This window comes from Sardina pilchardus, chromosome 1 (assembly GCF_963854185.1).
Source record: "Sardina pilchardus chromosome 1, fSarPil1.1, whole genome shotgun sequence".
In the NCBI taxonomy this organism is placed as follows: Eukaryota; Metazoa; Chordata; class Actinopteri; order Clupeiformes; family Clupeidae; genus Sardina; species Sardina pilchardus.
The window spans coordinates 13,058,862-13,076,888 of NC_084994.1; the positions used below are offsets into that span (position 1 = coordinate 13,058,862).

Sequence of the window (18,027 nt, forward strand, 5' to 3'; positions counted from 1 at the left end):
GAAATAAAACCTACAGTATTATCATCTCTCCGTCCTAACGTATTATCGTCTCTCCTATCTATTATTAGCTAAGGCAAAGAAGACCTACAGTATCTGTAAAACTTCAAAAAAATAGTTAAAGTGAAGAAAATACAAATTTTGTGTTATGTTGTCACCTCAAAACACTATAGCAAACACAAGTGTACATAAACAGAGGCAAGGCATATAAAGTACATTGTAGACAGAGAAGACCATAGAGAGTGGAAGAGTGAGACCAAGACTCTGACATCCATTCATACAGTAGGCCTACATACAGTACTGTGAGACTATAATCAGAAGGTAGATGTGAGGAGGAAAGAGTTAACATTCATGACAAGATAAGGTGTTTGGTTCTTGATGGTATGAACAGAATTTAACCTCCTAAGACAGAACAAGTCCTGCCAGTTCTCTACAGGGAACGTCTGAGACTCAAGGACATGAGCAAGACAATACAACTCAAAACTGTAAGTTTCTTTATTCACTAAATTTAAGTTGTACGCAATGCTCATTGCATTTCTCGAAGTTTGGAGGTAACATGTGTATGTAATGTTTGTACAATGGAGTCCTTTACATTATGTGGCCTTAATAACAGTTAAGTTAAAAGCAGAATGGTGATCTCAGTGCCCACACATTTCCAACCATTTACCCTGTTAGAGTAAAGCAACATGGTGGTTAGAGCTATTAGAACTTCACAGAAAAGAGTTCAACTTAACCACCTATTGATTTGAATTATATGCCTGGAAAATGAAGCCTGTTGAGTTGTTTGTTAAGATGTTTGATAGTTCCTTAATGTATAAATGTGTGATGATTCTCATCCTGGACACTCTGGAAAAAACATTCATGACAAGATCAATAATTATTGGTATTTTGCTTTGCTTTTGATTTCATCAACGGGACAAGACCACCCTTTCAAATGGGAAATTGTATCAGAACATGCTTCTTTGATTTGTGGTTAAGTTTTTTTTTTTTTTTTTTTTTTCGAACTCACTGTTGTTTGGTCAACATGTGTGGCATAAAAAGGGGTGTTAGAAAAACGATAAACATGATAATGACAAGATGTTTTGCTCTTGATAGTATGATCACACCTTAACCTCTTGTGCCTGAACATCCAGTTCTCTTTGGGGAGCGCCTGCAAGACAGCATACATGTTGTTCAGACCGTTGTGGGTCTCCCCTGTGTAGGGAAGTTTTAACACACTCAAATGCCCACAGGCAAATGGTGGATAAGCCAGTTTGTGACTGTTTTCAGCAAACGTGGACAGGAAGCAGGGAAACGGGAGAGATAATGTGCAGGTTTCCAGCCCAAGCTGCAGGGCGAAATCCAATCCAACTGCTTCCTCATCTTCTCATAATACTTGTGAAAAACAATGTTGTTTAATTGCTGCTAATTTGTGTTTTGTGATCAGAGTGTAGAGAGACTGCTGCTAGGATGAGTGACAGCAGTGCTCAAGAGAGAGAGGAGGCTGCAGGTGTCAGACCGCAGGATGTACTATTGCGGTGGATGACCATGAAGACCAACAAGGACATGGATGATGGCAACAAATTAACACACTCTGATGGAGAGTAAGTCAGACACACAGTATGTCCCCCAAACACACACACACACACACACACACACACACACACACACACACACACACACACACACACACACACACACACACACACACACACACACACACACACACACACACACACTATTCAACCATTACTTGTTCGTTTTTCATTTATGCCCTTTGACAGTTGAACAAACCAGAATAAGCAAACCGTACACATTTCATGGTCCATGGTCATTTCATGGATTTCATGAACCCACATTTCTCGAATTGGTCGCTGTTTTCTGAGCAGCTAACATTTTATTATTTTTACATATAACTATTTTTTTTCAGCGTTGAGATCACCTCTTTAAACATAATTTTACAATTTGAACTGTGTACTGTGAGGTTTCATATGTTGTTGCATTTTCAGACCACAGACAAACAGACCTCCATCTCCAGTGCCCAGCGGTGTGTTCATGAAGAGTGACCGGTCCATGCCTGATCCTCCTCTCTTCAGCAGTGGCCCAGACCACAGACTTTCTCAACCACAGTGAGTTACGTTCAGGAGGGTGCTCCATCAACCTCGCTAAAGGCTAAACCTGGCTTATTTTCCGTTAACTGTGCTTTCATGTTCTCAGACCACAGACACACAGACCTCCATCTCCAGTGCCCAGCTGCGTGTCCATGAAGAGTGACCGGTCCATGCCTGATCCTCCTCTCTTCAGCAGTGCAGACCACAGACTTCCTCAACCACAGTGAGTTACGTTCAGGAGGGTGCTCCATCAACCTCGCTAAAGGCTAAACTTGGCTTCTTTTCTGTTAGTGTGGTTTAGATGAATCCCAGCTTGGTAACTATGGGAATTTATGCCACAGAACAGAGTCTGGTCTGTAGCAGGTCAACTTTCAAGCTTAATCAAGCTGTGTTGCAAAAAAAAAACAATAATCAGAAAACGAGTCTCAAAAGATATTTCCGTTAAAGAGACCCTATGCAACTTTTTCATAGTCATAAAATCGCTTAGAAATCGTTGTTTTGCTTGACTGACCTGTTTTATCGAAAACAGTCACATTTCCTCCCGCCCCTAATGTCCCTCTCCGCTATTACAACCTTGCAACTTTCTGATAAACGATCGTTTGCTGTTTACATCTGGAAGTCAGAGACGCGAAAGGAACAAGAAGAACCACGCTTGCAATTTATATATTTATATATAGCCTATATATGTATAAATATGTAACCTAGACACACTAGTACTACCACTAGGGACTAGATTCTAAGAGATGATATGTAAGCCCATTCCCCACTATTGGGTATTCAATTAAATGAATGAAGGGAGGAGACGGTGTACAAAAATAATGCACTTCAGTTTTATTTATAGTAGAAATGTATAAATATGAATAAATACTTTGATATCAGAGAGAGTTGTTCTTTTCATAATAGTAGACTGTGTGTAAACATTTCCACAAAGGCTACACAGTGCAATATCAATGTGCATACATTAGTCCATGAGCCAGAGGGGTTGGTCGTTACCGAAAAAGTGGCAAAGGCTACCATACCTTTTCTGAAAGCCTGGAATCTCAGCTTTTCAATGATGTATGATGGCCATCTGACAAAAGTAGCTGTTTTGAGTTATGATGCATAATGTAAACTAAGCTTGAAGAAATAATGCGTATAAATCAAGCAGAACACTGAAATATTTTATTTTGTTATGTTTGGTGTCATTTTAAAGGGGAGACTCTGAGCTTTCATTTAAATCCTTTTGTGAACATTTTGGATAAGTACAGCCAACCCTGGAGCTCTTCAAACCTTTAATCACACACATTTTCCTGCCATTTCCCTGCCATCTTTTGTCTTTTAATCCTGTGGCACCTGGGAGCATCAGGAGCAACACTGAAATACTGGCATGACCCTAAGGATTCAGAAAATGTATCATTTACCCATATTATCTGATTTGGAGGGGATGATTTTCCGTCTTATATCAGACATGGCGTTTTTTCAAAGACATAAACAGTAGTGTAGCCTACTATTACCCTTAAGGTTAATTTGTTGATATGTCGAGTTGAAAATCTGAGGTAAATATATTTGAAATAATAATTATTGATACAGATAATTTTGAAAAAGTTGTTATACAGTGCAACACACTGACATGAGGAGTGACACAGTCCCTCTTGCATGAGCAGGACAGAAACTCAAGTACTGCTTGTGGACCAATGGAGACATTGAACCAGTCTATGGAGAGCTGTAAGTCACCATCTTGGTCCAGTCTAGACCACCCATGCTCAACTGGGGAAGGAACTTCATGGTTGTTCTCGAGGCATCTTCTCCAGATAGCACCTTGATAGTTAGCTCTGAGACCGTGCTTCCTGAGAGAATCCGAGCATGGAGTTAACTGCCAGGATTCTACGCCTTCCTTAGCACAAAAAAAGTGCATACTTCATTTCATTGATGTTGGTGATTCTGGACTTGGAGCTGTACATTTGACATGTGATCTCCTTTAAGGATGCATACAACTCAGGTGTCATTGCCCAGTCTGCCCCAACCTTCTGAAAGGTCTCACAGAAGTTTTTATTCTTCTGAAAAAGTTTTAGGGCTGACACTTGGCCTGCAAATGCACTTACAGTATCGCAGCCTGTGTATACGTGTATTTTCTTGCCTGAGAACAAGGCATTCATTTTTTAATGTAAATTCCAAGAAAGTGGGGACCTGATATAAATGATATGTGGTGGATATGTATTAAGGACCTTTTTAACTATCTAAAAATGCTGAGAATGCTGAATAACAACTTTTTCAAAATTATCTGTATCAATAATTATTATCTAAAATATATTTACCTCAGACTTTCAACTCGACATATCAACAAATTAGCCAAGGGTAATAGTACACTACTGTTTATGTCTTTGAAAAAACGCCATCTCTGATACAAGACTGTAAATCACCCCCTCAAAATCAGATAATATGGGTAAATGATACATTTTCTGAATCCTTAGGGTCATGCCAGTATTTCAGTGTTTGGATTTGGTTTCTCTGATGCTCCCAGGTGCCACAGGATTAAAAGACAAAAAATGGCAGGGAAATGGTAGGGAAATGTGTGTGATTAAAGGTTTGAAGAGCTCCAGGGTTGGCTGTACTTATCCAAAATGTTCACAAAAGGATTTAAATGAAAGCTCAGAGTCCCCCCTTTAAAATTATGCCAAACATAACAAAATAAAATATTCCAGTGTTCTGCTTGATTTATACACATTATTTCTTTAACCTTAGTTTACATTATGTGTCATAACTCAAAACAGCTACTCTTGTCAGATGGCCATCATACATCATTGAAAAGCTGAGATTCTAGGCTTTCAGAAAAGGTATGGTAGCCTTTGCCACCTTTTCGGTAACGGTTTCCATAATTTGAGGCCCTGGCTCACGGTCTACATTGCAAGTAGACTCACTATGCCTGCTACCAAATAAAGAAAAACTAAATAAATAAGCACCCCAAAAGAGGGCAAAATCACACCAGTAAGGGCAAGGGAAAAAGGGGCGCCAGCCGAGAGCAGAATAGCCCAGAGGGATGAGACCGCTACAATAGCATGCCACAGGAGTTGGCTATAGCCTATACTATACTCTAAGAGTGCTACAATTGGAATAGCCACACACAAATAGCATACTATACTCTAAGAGTGCTACAATAGTTACACACAGATAGCTATATAGCCTACTATACTCTAGGAGTGCTACAATTAAGTCACACATATGCAATCCTCCACTACAAAGTGCAACACAACTCATAAATCACTGCACACACATTCAATACAGGCCTCACTGAAGCGGCGACCATCTGTGTTCTCCCAGCCCCGGCTGACAAAGGAAAGAAAGGAAAGAAACAAGCCCCGCCATACACATCAAGAAAAGGAAATTAACACGCAAAACTTGGAGGTGGTTTTACAAACTGGCATATAGCTACCCACAACATAGCCTTGACCCACTGACTTTGCACGTTTAGATATTTTACAAAAGGGAAAATCAGTGGCTGCAACTGGCTCCTGATAACGTCTGCACTGATTTTACCATGGAGGTATTATAAGAACTGGAGAAAGTGAACAAGTCCCGCCCCCATTCATTTCAATGGGAATGCTAGGCTAGTGAAAAGTGCCAAAATTGAAAGATTTTTTCAGGCTTCAACATGGCGTTTCAAGAGGCTTGTTTCCGGTGCCGTTTTACTTAGCCAATTAAGTGCCAGGTTACTGACTGACGTAAGGTACAGAACGAGAGCTCGTGCCCACACTAAGCTCGTGCATGAGCTGAGAGTGGAACAGCCACCAATCAGCATGAGGAAAACGCAGGGAAAACGGCACCGGACATGATGTATTTCTGGAAAATGGCGACGAGGAAGTGCCCTGCTAATCGGCGAAGCTAATCAGTCAAATCCTGACCCCCTGGATTTTACCACAGGTGGACTGGACACAACATTTGCAAATAGACATCTTGATAAAATCTTCATACATTCATACAGCTAGTCATCCATTCCATTTGAACACGAACACGGAAACCGGCATGTATTTGTCAATAATGGCGACCAGGCAACCGATGACAAACACCCTTAGATCACCACCGGCAGAATAATTGCGATAACAGTGCTCTCACCACGTTAGTCGCGCCATCTGATTTCAAAAGGAGGAGTGACTGAGGCATACCATTTTACCTGCGCTACATCCGGTCACCTGAGAAGAATGTCAGGTGACTCGCTAGATCTAGTCATGTGTAGTGTAACGTGTATCACCGGCTCATCCCCCTCCCACCCGTCACAAATATACACGCTAAAGCTGTCGGGGAAGCTCTGCAGAGAAATATGCAAGCATAAAACGAGCGAAAACGAAAAACAAAACCGAAACCAGAGATGAAATCGCCAATCCTGCATTATTCCTCTTTAACTGTGCTTTCATGTTCTCAGACCACAGGAACACAGACCTCCATCTCCAGTGCCCAGCGGTGTGTCCATGAAGAGTGGCCGGTCCATGCCTGAACCTCCTCTCTTCAGCAGTGGATCAGACCACAGACTTCCTCAACAACAGTGAGTTACGTTCAGATCCACTGGGCAGTGTTTAAGCAACTAGATGTACCGCAAAGCGATACACAATATGACCGCCGCTCAGTCCTGCACATTCTCTCCGCAAATATCAATCACTCTTGTGTTTCCATCGCCTACTCCATCCCTACTGCAACTTTTATGTATGTAAATGAGTGTGTGCATGTGTGCGCTTGCTTTTGTGTATGAGTGCTTCTCTGTCTAGTGTGAGTGTGTGTCTGCTTGTGTGTGTGTTTAATGTGTCTCTGAGTATATGTTCACTGTGTTCTCTGCCGTCACTGTCACTCCAATATCAGATAACACACACACACACACACACACACACACACACTCACATGCGCGCGTGTGCACACACACAAACACACATACACAGGCACACACTCACACACGCACACACACACACACTCGCACACACACACACACACACACACACACACACACACACACACACACACACACACACACACACACACACACACACACACACACAAACACACACACACAGGCACACCCAGAGAGAGAGAGAGAGAAAGAGAGAACACACACAGAATACACACAGATAACACAGACATAGAGAGAGAGAGAGAGAGAGAGAGAGAGAGAGAGAGAGAGAGAGAGAGAGAAGAAAGAGAACACACACAGAACATGCACATACACACATATACACACATGCAAACACACAGATGGGCACACAGAAACGCACCCACACACACAGGCTATAGTACATCACACACACACTCACTTCTCAGCTCCGGTGGTCTCACAAAATGTACTCAAAGATGTGTGTGTGCATGTGTGTGTGTGTGTGTGTGTGTGTGTGTGTGTGTGTGTGTGTAGGTGTGTGTGTGTGTGTGTAAGGGTGTATGTGTGCATGCGTGTGGGCGTGTTTGTGCATGTGTTTGTATAATGTTTTATGTACATGTGTGTATGTAGTGGTGCGTGTGTGTGTAGGTATGCGTGTGTGTGTGTGTATTTATGTGTGTGTGTGTGTGTGTGTGTGTGTGCGTGTGTGTGTATGTGTGTGTGTGTTCCTGCATGTTTGTTGCACCCAGAGCAACCATTCTCTTTTAAAACATATTTGGAAACTAGTTGATTAAAGGTTCTAATGGTGTCACTTATATGTTTCTAGGACAAAAACTAGCAGAGATTGAGATGTTTGGAACAGTTTTTGAAATCCCCAGGGGGGGATTTAGACTCCAGATAATACCACCATCTACTGGCCGATGGGTATACAGTCCTGAATGTACACATAAATCCATTTATTTTATAGCCCCCCCATGGATGAAATTCCACAAAACTTGGCATACTCCCAGAGGGTGTCAGGTTAATCATACACATGAAATTTGGTGCAGTTCATAACATCTCATCTGAAGATAGGGGCAATTAAAGCAATATTACATTGCATTTTCAATTTTTACGATGGGGGGGCAAATCACAAATGACTGGTTATAAGCTAAGTTGATGCAAGCTCTAGAGAACAACATACCATAAACATTTTGTCATCCTCGGTGCCACGGTTCAGGTAGTTATGTAGGAAAAACTGTCATTTTTGGGCTTCGGGCGGGGGCAGCGCGGGGGTGGAGTGACCCCCGGGGACGAAACGAACATTTTCCATAGAACTCTACTGGGGCTACATGCTCACCAAGTTTCATGCGCTCCGGTGTTACGGTGTCCCGGGAATCGTTGACGAAAAATGACGGGAAAAAAGAATTAAAAAAAAACAAAAAAAAAAAAACTTTGACAACAACTATATGACCGCTTCGCTAGCTATGCTAGCGGCGGTCATAATAAGCCCCAAGAGCCTGTAGGTTACACTGCTTATAGAATAGATAGGGGCCATTTTTAGGCACGGCACACAAGTGCCTAAACCTCCCCATAGCTGTTCTAAAATCAGTGTAGTTTACAGGCTCGACTAGCTTATTGCTTTTCTGTGTATGGTTATGTTGTGTTTTACAACAACATACAATGCATTGCTGAATAGGTTTTGTTATGAATTTCAACCATTTGTTAGGGAATGATCTACATCATTTTTCCTTCAGTCTGACCCAGGATCAGTCTGGCGGTGAGCAGGTACTGAGGGACCCAGCCATCACCACATGTGGGCTGATGAGCAAACAAGGTGAGCTGACTACCTACTGAATACTGACACTGTTTTTTTTTTTCACACAATTTTTTTTTGCACATAATTAATAGAGACTATTCATGAGCAAAATGTTACCATACAGAATGCATATTTGAGTGTGCACAACTGTCTAACTGTTAGAGCTAATACATGTATATCTAGCTCTGGAAAAAAATAAAGACCACTGCACATTTTTCTGATGCCATCCTACAGTTGCTGAGTGAAGCTCATCAACCACAATGACATATCTTTTCCAGAGCTGCATTTACAGTACCCTTTAGAATTGTAGGCACATTTGCTAAAGTTGACTAAAACAGATATAAATGTAAATCTCCTAATGTCACAGTGGAAACAATGAGGTAAAAAACAACCGTGAAAGAAAGAAAATATTCTAAGAAAAAACTGAAATTGCATAAAGAAATAAATATTTTTGACAACAATATGTCCCCCACAGTGCCAGTAATTCCGGAGGGTACTGTATCAGTGGTGGCAGGCTGTCAAAATGGAGAACTGCGGCAGTTAATACGGTGGCCGACAGGTGCAAACGACGTATAACTTATGACAACACATGCAAATCAACAAAACACGTGCAAATTGACAAAACAAACAAATTAGGAAAACATCTTCATCTTAATTTGACAACACATGAACCTCATTTAGAAAATGCACTGAAAATTTACCACACATGCAATTCAGAAACGCACTCCGAAACTGAAAAAAACAAACAGAAACAGAAACACACGAAAATCAGAAAAAACATCCCGAAACTCAGAACAAAACGGAAGTGTGGCTTAGGAATTCTTAGAATTCTATTCTGTATTAGTCTACTGCTCTAATTTAACAAGACCTGTGTAGCGTCAAGTTACTCAACAATCATTGTTGCTAAAACAGTTTCAAAGTCAAATAATTGTTTTGTTGCATTAAAATATGCAATATAAAATATGCAACTCTCAAAAAACGCTGACCTATATAACCCCAATGCTGCAGCTAAAACTAAAAAAATAGGGTATGAATAGATTTGTTCCTAACTGTATACATACAGTATGTATATTTATACTGTATATATGTGATGCGATCTGAGAAAACCATTCACATGGTGAAATTTTACCAACTTATGATTCTGATATACCATCCTAGCAACATCCAGGATTTTGCTAGGGGACAGTGTCCAGAATGTTGCCAGATGGGACCAGTTTCTTAAGTTGGTGACATTTCAGGGTTGAAACAGACCAAAAATCAAGGATTTTTGAGTGCACTGTGTGAAGACTTTTCCTAGATCTTATCACATATATAATTAATGAAAATTGCATTGTTGAATTTTGCCTAAGAGATTATTATATGCCACTTATTTATTATTATTATTATTATTATGTTTTTACTGACTATTGATCATTGCTAAACAGATAATGACCTGAAGAGAGCAATAGAGAATCACAAAGCTGTCCTGAAGAGGAGGTTTGAAAACATATCTGAGGGCATCATCAAACCGGGAGCTGAGATCCCCCTCAAAAAGATCTACACAGGGCTCTACATCACAGAGGGAGAGAGTGAAGGGCTGAATAAGGAACATGAGGTTTGGCAGGTACAGTCATCATCCACATCTAAATCCACAGAAGGCACACCAATCAACTGCAATGACATCTTCAAGCCCTTTGATAGACAAGAGAGGCAAATCAGAACTGTGATGACCAAAGGTGTTGCTGGAATTGGAAAAACAGTCTCAGTGCAAAAGTTTATTCTTGATTGGACAGATGGGTTAGCCAATCAGGATGTAGCTTTTATGTTTCCCCTTTCTTTCCGTGAGCTGAATTTAGTCAGGGGTGATGAGTACAGTCTTCACAGGCTCCTGTGTGACTTCCATCCTGAGTTGAAGGAGCTGAATGATGGAGAAGGATACAAAGGTTGTCAGGTTGTGTTCATCTTTGATGGTTTGGATGAGAGTCGGTTGATTCTGGATTTGGAACAGAGCAGTAAATTGTCTGATGTAAAACAAACATCATCAGTGAATGTTCTGATGACGAGCCTCATTCAGGGAACTCTGCTTCCCTCTGCACTCATTTGGATAACCTCACGGCCAGCAGCAGCCGGTCAGATTCCTGCTCAGTGCATTGACCGGGTGACAGAAGTACGAGGATTCAATGACCCACAGAAGGAAGAGTACTTCAGGAAGAGAATCAGTGATGAAAGTCAGGCTAACCAAATCATCTCACACATTAAGGCATCCAGGAGTCTTCACATCATGTGTCACATTCCAGTCTTCTGTTGGATTGCAAACACTGTACTTCAGAAGATTATGGAAAAGAAAAACATCAAAAACATTCCCAAAACGCTGACTGAGATGTTTATACATTTCCTGCTCATCCAGACCACAAGGAAGGATCAGAAATATCTGAGAGGAACTGAAGCAACTCAAGTGGAAATCCTAGACTCTCAGAGAGAAATTTTACTGAAGCTGGCAGAATTGGCTTTTAAGAATTTGGAAAACGGAAATCTTATATTTTATGAGGAAGATCTGAGAGAGTGTGGCATTGATGTCAGTGAAGCCTCAGTGTACTCTGGCATGTGCACTGAGATCTTCAAGGAAGAATCTGTGTTTCACCAGAGGAAGGTCTACTGCTTTGTGCATCTGAGTGTCCAGGAGTTTCTTGCAGCTCTGTATGTGTTTCACTCTTATGTGACCAACAACTTTGAAGCACTGAAATCCCTCATCAGTGACGATCTCAGCCTCTCAATTTTATCATCTCGTCAATCAAAGCTGGGCTTACAATTGAAAGATAATCTACATGTGCTGCTCAAGAGTGCAGTGGATGAGGCTTTGAAGAGCAGCAATGGACACCTGGATCTGTATGGAGTTTCGTTTGTGCCAAAAAGTTCAAACAATACTTTTTCAAATTCAAACAAAAATCAATTAATCAAAATACCAAATACAAAATCTAAACAAAAAAAATAAAGTCGAAAAAAAAAATCTAAACTCGCAAACAAATTATTTGTGTAGTTGCAAAAAAAAACTGTTTGAATAACTTGTCTTTTGGTTTACAATAACAACAGTCATTTGCAGCGACATCATTCGTTTGTTTGCTCCTGGCTTTTTCAGTTTCGATTCTGGCTCTCGCGTTTGCGCTGCCTGTTTCTTTGCTTGCGATTCTGGCACAAACTTCACATGTGGGTGGGTGTCTGTGGGGTGCATTCCTATTGGCTGATGCGTTTTGACTGACAGCTTTACTATGGATTCAAGCGCAAGAGCTACCCACCTCCCCCCCAGGTAGTGGTGCAACGCTCTTTTTGGCCACTATGTACAGGTATATGCGATGTGGCGCTATTGAGCACAGTATGTCAACCGCCATATGAAGAAGAAGAAGATATTGACCACAGTAAGTAGTTCCGTGGAGCTAGCTACACCAAAGCCATCGATGGGCTACACGCGTTATGGACTCAAAACAATGGGTTTTCCTCACTACTCATTAACCCAAGGTAAGAAGTGTAATCTAATTTGTTATGGGTCTAATTTTCACGTTTATGTGGGATGTTATGGCGTAGTTGTTACAATACTGACGCTGGTTTTAAGGTATCAGATGGCTATCTTAGCATCGTAGGTTTGTCCACATACAAACGAGGCTTTTGATGAAATGTCGCACTACAGTAGCCTAAATTATGAATTCATACCATGTATTTATTTGTTCAGAAGTATATTGTTAATGTCCTCGCGTTATATAAGCGTATGTGTCCGATCATGTCATGAAATATCGCTATGTTGTCAACGGTAGTCTAGCATAGTATGAGCGCGATGGTGCGATCTATCTGTGGTCAGTTCATCAATGGCCCTGGCGATCTCTGGAGGTCCACTCTTTGTGAACGTTTGGAGACCACAGACATAGTGTAACCTTAGTTAGAGTATTGGTTCATTTGCCTGAGAAAGACCCAAGGGTCGAAACGTTACTTTTTGTAAACATGGGAGCTCAAGCAGTGTTGCCAACGTTACCTTCTTCTGTTACATCTCCCCAGGAAATGTTATTAAGCACTGTGACCAGCTCTGTCTTTTGATTAGTACATGTCTCATGTCTTTTGCTTGTGCTTGTGTGCTTGTGCAGAACAACTCATCGTGATGGAGCACCTGTACTCCCTGATACAGCAGGATCTGAGGGGATTCCTCAGACAGGACGCAGATGTGGATTGACAACATCCTGCAGTTTGACCTGTTCAACCGACCTCTTCTCTGTCCCATACACACCACACAGTCTTTGGTCAACCTCTGCTTCATTGCCATCACAACCATCGGTCCCTGTTTCATCTGCAGCACAACACAGCACAGCTGACGGCCTCTTCTCCATCTGCAGCACAGCACCACACACCAGACAGAGTCCGCTGCGTCTTTCACACACCTGGTGGATCCTATTGTGTGCCTCACATACCTGAGAGACTCTGCTCCACAGTACCTGCAGGCTCTGCCCTGCCCCACCCCTCGCACACCCGATGGACCTAGCTGTGTCCCTCACATACACAATGCGCTGTACCCCATCCCTCACACACCCGATGGATCTAGCTGTGTCCCTCACATACACAATGCGCTGTACCCCATCCCTCACACACCCAACAGATCCTGTTGTGTCTCTAACACACAGAGCAGGCTTTGCCCAGCCCCTCAGGGTGGCTCTGAAATCTGTGGCTTTCACACTCCCAACAGACGCTGCTCTCTCCCTCACACACCCGGCTGGCTCTGCCCGGTCCGTTGCACACCTGCAGACTTCCAGCCGCCACAAACCCAGCTCACCCTTCTCCTGCTGTGTCCTTTACAAACCAAAAAACACAGCTATGCTCCGCACATGACTAGCTAACTCTGCCTGGTCCCTTGCACACCCAGTGGACGTGGACACTGTTGTGACTGTTGATATTGCTGTTATTGTTGATATACATAGGTTTCTCGTTTACCAACTATACTGGCTGCGCGCGCATCCGAGAGGCAGAAAATGCCAAGCTACATTAGAAAGTTACCAAGTAGTTGGATGTTAAGAATGGTAAGCTTATATGCTATGATTAATTAAGCAATGAAAAAGTGATGTTACCTTCCAAAAAAATGTATTTATTCAGTCAGAGTTCCCAAAAGTACAGCTTGATGATGGTATTGACAAACATACTGGGAAGGCAGAGCGCCGAAACGCGTCTGTGTGAATAAATGGTGATTGCTTATGCATAGTGCGGCCTGTTCTCTTGTTTTCATTGACAAACATAGCACATCAGTTATGAAACCATGCTGTGTGATGGATGTATATCAGGTTTATGTAACAACAGGCCACATTTAATTTTATGTGTTTGACTTCATGGCGGGCCACATGAAACAGAGCAGAGGGCCGCATGTGGCCCCTGGGCCTTAGTTTGCCCACCCCTGTTGTAGTAGCATGTCAATAAATTAGTTTATCCAATCATATGAAAGGTGTTTTGACAAGGCCCTGACTTCTGAAATACATTTCCAATGGAGTAGTTCCAGATGAATGTGAGGAGCTAGGTGGAACGAAATTCAAGTGGTGAGTCAGGTTAACATACAGTAAGTAGTATGTAGTAAGTAGTAAGTAGTACAATTTTATTGTTCTTTATTCAAAACAACACTTAATCTAATAAAGTTAAACTGCAGGATGTTGTCAATCCACATCTGCGTCCTGTCTGAGGAATCCCCTCAGATCCTGCTGTATCAGGGAGTACAGGTGCTCCATCACGATGAGTTGTTCTGCACAAACACACAAGCACAAGCAAAAGACAAATTACATGTACTAATCAAAAGACAGAGCTGGTCACAGTGCTTAATAACATTTCCTGGGGAGATGTAACAGAAGAAGGTAACGTTGGCAACACTGCTTGAGCTCCCATGTTTACAAAAAGTAACGTTTCGACCCTTGGGTCTTTCTCAGGCAAATTAACCAATACTCTAACTAAGGTTACACTATGTCTGTGGTCTCCAAACGTTCACAAAGAGTGGTCCTCCAGAGATCGCCAGGGCCATTGATGAACTGACCACAGATAGATCGCACCATCGCGCTCATACTATGCTAGACTACCGTTGACAACATAGCGATATTTCATGACATGATCGGACACATACGCTTATATAACGCGAGGACATTAACAATATACTTCTGAACAAATAAATACATGGTATGAATTCATAATTTAGGCTACTGTAGTGCGACATTTCATCAAAAGCCTCGTTTGTATGTGGACAAACCTACGATGCTAAGATAGCCATCTGATACCTTAAAACCAGCGTCAGTATTGTAACAACTACGCCATAACATCCCACATAAACGTGAAAATTAGACCCATAACAAATTAGATTACACTTCTTACCTTGGGTTAATGAGTAGTGAGGAAAACCCATTGTTTTGAGTCCATAACGCGTGTAGCCCATCGATGGCTTTGGTGTAGCTAGCTCCACGGAACTACTTACTGTGGTCAATATCTTCTTCTTCTTCATATGGCGGTTGACATACTGTGCTCAATAGCGCCACATCGCATATACCTGTACATAGTGGCCAAAAAGAGCGTTGCACCACTACCTGGGGGGGAGGTGGGTAGCTCTTGCGCTTGAATCCATAGTAAAGCTGTCAGTCAAAACGCATCAGCCAATAGGAATGCACCCCACAGACACCCACCCACATGTGAAGTTTGTGCCAGAATCGCAAGCAAAGAAACAGGCAGCGCAAACGCGAGTGCCAGAATCGAAACTGAAAAAGCCAGGAGCAAACAAACGAATGATGTCGCTGCAAATGACTGTTGTTATTGTAAACCAAAAGACAAGTTATTCAAACAGTTTTTTTTTGCAACTACACAAATAATTTGTTTGCGAGTTTAGATTTTTTTTTTCGACTTTATTTTTTTTGTTTAGATTTTGTATTTGGTATTTTGATTAATTGATTTTTGTTTGAATTTGAAAAAGTATTGTTTGAACTTTTTGGCACAAACGAAACTCCATAGGATCTGTTCCTTCGCTTCCTTATGGGCATTTCTTTGGATAGCAATCAGAGACTTCTGCAAGGTCTACTGAACCACACACACAACACCTCAAAGAGCATTAAAGAAACATGTCAGTATATTAAGAAGCTCAACACAGAAAATCTCTCTCCTGAACGATGCATCAATCTTTTCCATTGCTTATTTGAAATGAATGATGATTCCATGCACAAAGAAATTCAGAAATTCTTGTCATCACCAAAGAACATCAAACAGAAGTTGTCTCCTAGTCACTGTTCAGCACTGGCCCACATGCTCCTGATGTCTGGTGAGGTGCTGGATGAGTTTGACCTGAAGAAATACAACACATCAGATGAGGGACGAAGGAGACTGATCCCAGCTGTGAGGTGCTGCAGAAAGGCACGGTGAGTTTCTGATAGAGAGACCATGCTAACTATAGTGACTAAATCTAACTGCTGTTTACCACTGATATAGCCCTAAAGCAGAAACCATTTACAGTGTAATAGTCTTGAAGGCTTGCACTGGAAAAAAGCACACTTTAAGAAAAGTTTTGTACCCTCAGCCATCACTGCACTAAACAAACTCTGGTGACAATAAACCCTCTATTGTTGTCAGCACTGTCCACTTTTGCTTGCACTGTGTTGAGGAGGGAGGGGAACTAGAGGGAGGGTATGGTGTGTGTCATATTATATGTTATATGTTATATGCGATGTGTGATATGTTGTATGAGTTGCAGAGAGAGGTGCGCTCAAACTCCAAAAGATCTATTTGCTTCTTCGGGTGCGAGTTGAAAGTATCCAATTCTGATGTGCAAAAGAACCGCACTCACTACATTATTTTACTTTTTATTATTGAACCATGCCTGTTTGTGTTTAGAATGTTATATGTATGAGACTGTGATGTGAACATCAAATGATGCTGTCTTTTTATGGAATGGAATGACGTGTGAAGAAGAACATTCTATATAGGACAATACAGACTCTATCTCTCTATCTCTCTTGACGAAGAGGGAAGAGGGGGCATAAATATTACACACCCCATGTTAAATGCCCATAGATGCATATTTTTTTATTTATTTTAAAGGCCAGTTATTTCATGGATCCAGGTACTACATATGCATAGCCATTCACCATACCTTGAGATTGGTATGGGTACTTAATTAATAATATCATCTCTCAATGCAAATCAAACCAGGCTAACTGAAATAAAACCATGCAAATCATATGCACAGTGTCCATATAAATTATATTTGTGTTATTATAGGGGAACAATGTCTCTTAATTGTGTTGATATATCAGGGCACCTTGTGAGCTGTATCTCATCCATATATCCATTGCTGTAATATGTTATCTTTTGTCATGATGTTATACAGACTTGCTGAATGCAAACTCTCAGATAAATCCTGTGGGATTGTGGCTACTGTTCTACAGTTACCAAACTCCCTGATCGAGCTGGACCTGAGTGACAATGACCTGGGAGATTCTGGAGTTCAGCTTCTCTCTAAGGGACTGTCTAGTCCTAATTGCAAACTGCAGATATTACGGTTGGTATAAGGCCATGCATTGCCTGATATTGTTTTGTATTCATTTGTACTTTGCTGAATGGCAGGGATGTGCACACGGCTAAAGTTTCCCAGGTAACTGGATATCATTATTAAATCATCAATTATGAAGTAGACAGCAGACTACCGTACTTTATTGACAAACTAGCTCATGGTATCAGGAAGCACTGATTGTGTGTGTGTGTGTGTGTGTGTGTGTGTGTGTGTGTGTGTGTGTGTGTGTGTGTGTGTGTGTGTGTGTGTGTGTGTGTGTGTGTGTGTGTGTGTGTGTGTGTGCGTGTGTCTGTCTGTCTGTCTGTCTGTCTGTCTGTCTGTCTTTCAGGCTCAGTAATTGTGGTATATCAGATGAAAGTTATGCTTGTCTGGCTCTCAGTCTAAACCTATCCTGTGTGAAAGACCTGGATGTTAGCAACAATCATCCTGGAGAATCAGCACAGAAGCTATTCTTTGCTATACTTGAGGATCATCACCATAAAGTTGAAGCACTTCGGTATGTTCTCTAATGAAACCTCAATTTACTTGCTTGTTTACTCTATCTATCTATCTATTTATTTATATATCTAGCTATCTATCAGATGTTGACTTTGATGTTATGGTTAGCTTCTCTGCTAACTGCTTTTCACTATTCTTAGAGAACGTTTACAATGTCAATGTCAAAACAGCATGTTAGTACCCTCCTCAGAGTCAGTTGGTCCTGCTTGGTGGTCTTCCCCATCCAAGTGATGATGCTCTCTGATGTTAGCAAATCAAGTTAAAAATCAACACC

The 18,027-nt window shown here is 41.5% G+C and overlaps 1 protein-coding gene across 1 annotated transcript in view; it reads left to right on the plus strand.

The window, feature by feature from the left end:
* Window positions 1-364: 364 nt before the first annotated feature.
* LOC134082534 (NACHT, LRR and PYD domains-containing protein 3-like) overlaps window positions 365-18,027 on the plus strand; it is a 41,063-nt gene continuing 23,400 nt past the window's right edge. The window contains exons 1-10 of the mRNA XM_062538313.1: window positions 365-482; window positions 1,424-1,580; window positions 1,986-2,105; window positions 2,194-2,310; window positions 6,484-6,603; window positions 8,658-8,737; window positions 10,144-11,591; window positions 15,704-16,104; window positions 17,073-17,243; window positions 17,584-17,751. Of these exons, the coding sequence (XP_062394297.1) occupies window positions 1,447-1,580; window positions 1,986-2,105; window positions 2,194-2,310; window positions 6,484-6,603; window positions 8,658-8,737; window positions 10,144-11,591; window positions 15,704-16,104; window positions 17,073-17,243; window positions 17,584-17,751 (2,759 nt within the window). The 5' untranslated portion in view covers window positions 365-482; window positions 1,424-1,446. The remainder of the gene's footprint in view (window positions 483-1,423; window positions 1,581-1,985; window positions 2,106-2,193; window positions 2,311-6,483; window positions 6,604-8,657; window positions 8,738-10,143; window positions 11,592-15,703; window positions 16,105-17,072; window positions 17,244-17,583; window positions 17,752-18,027) is intronic.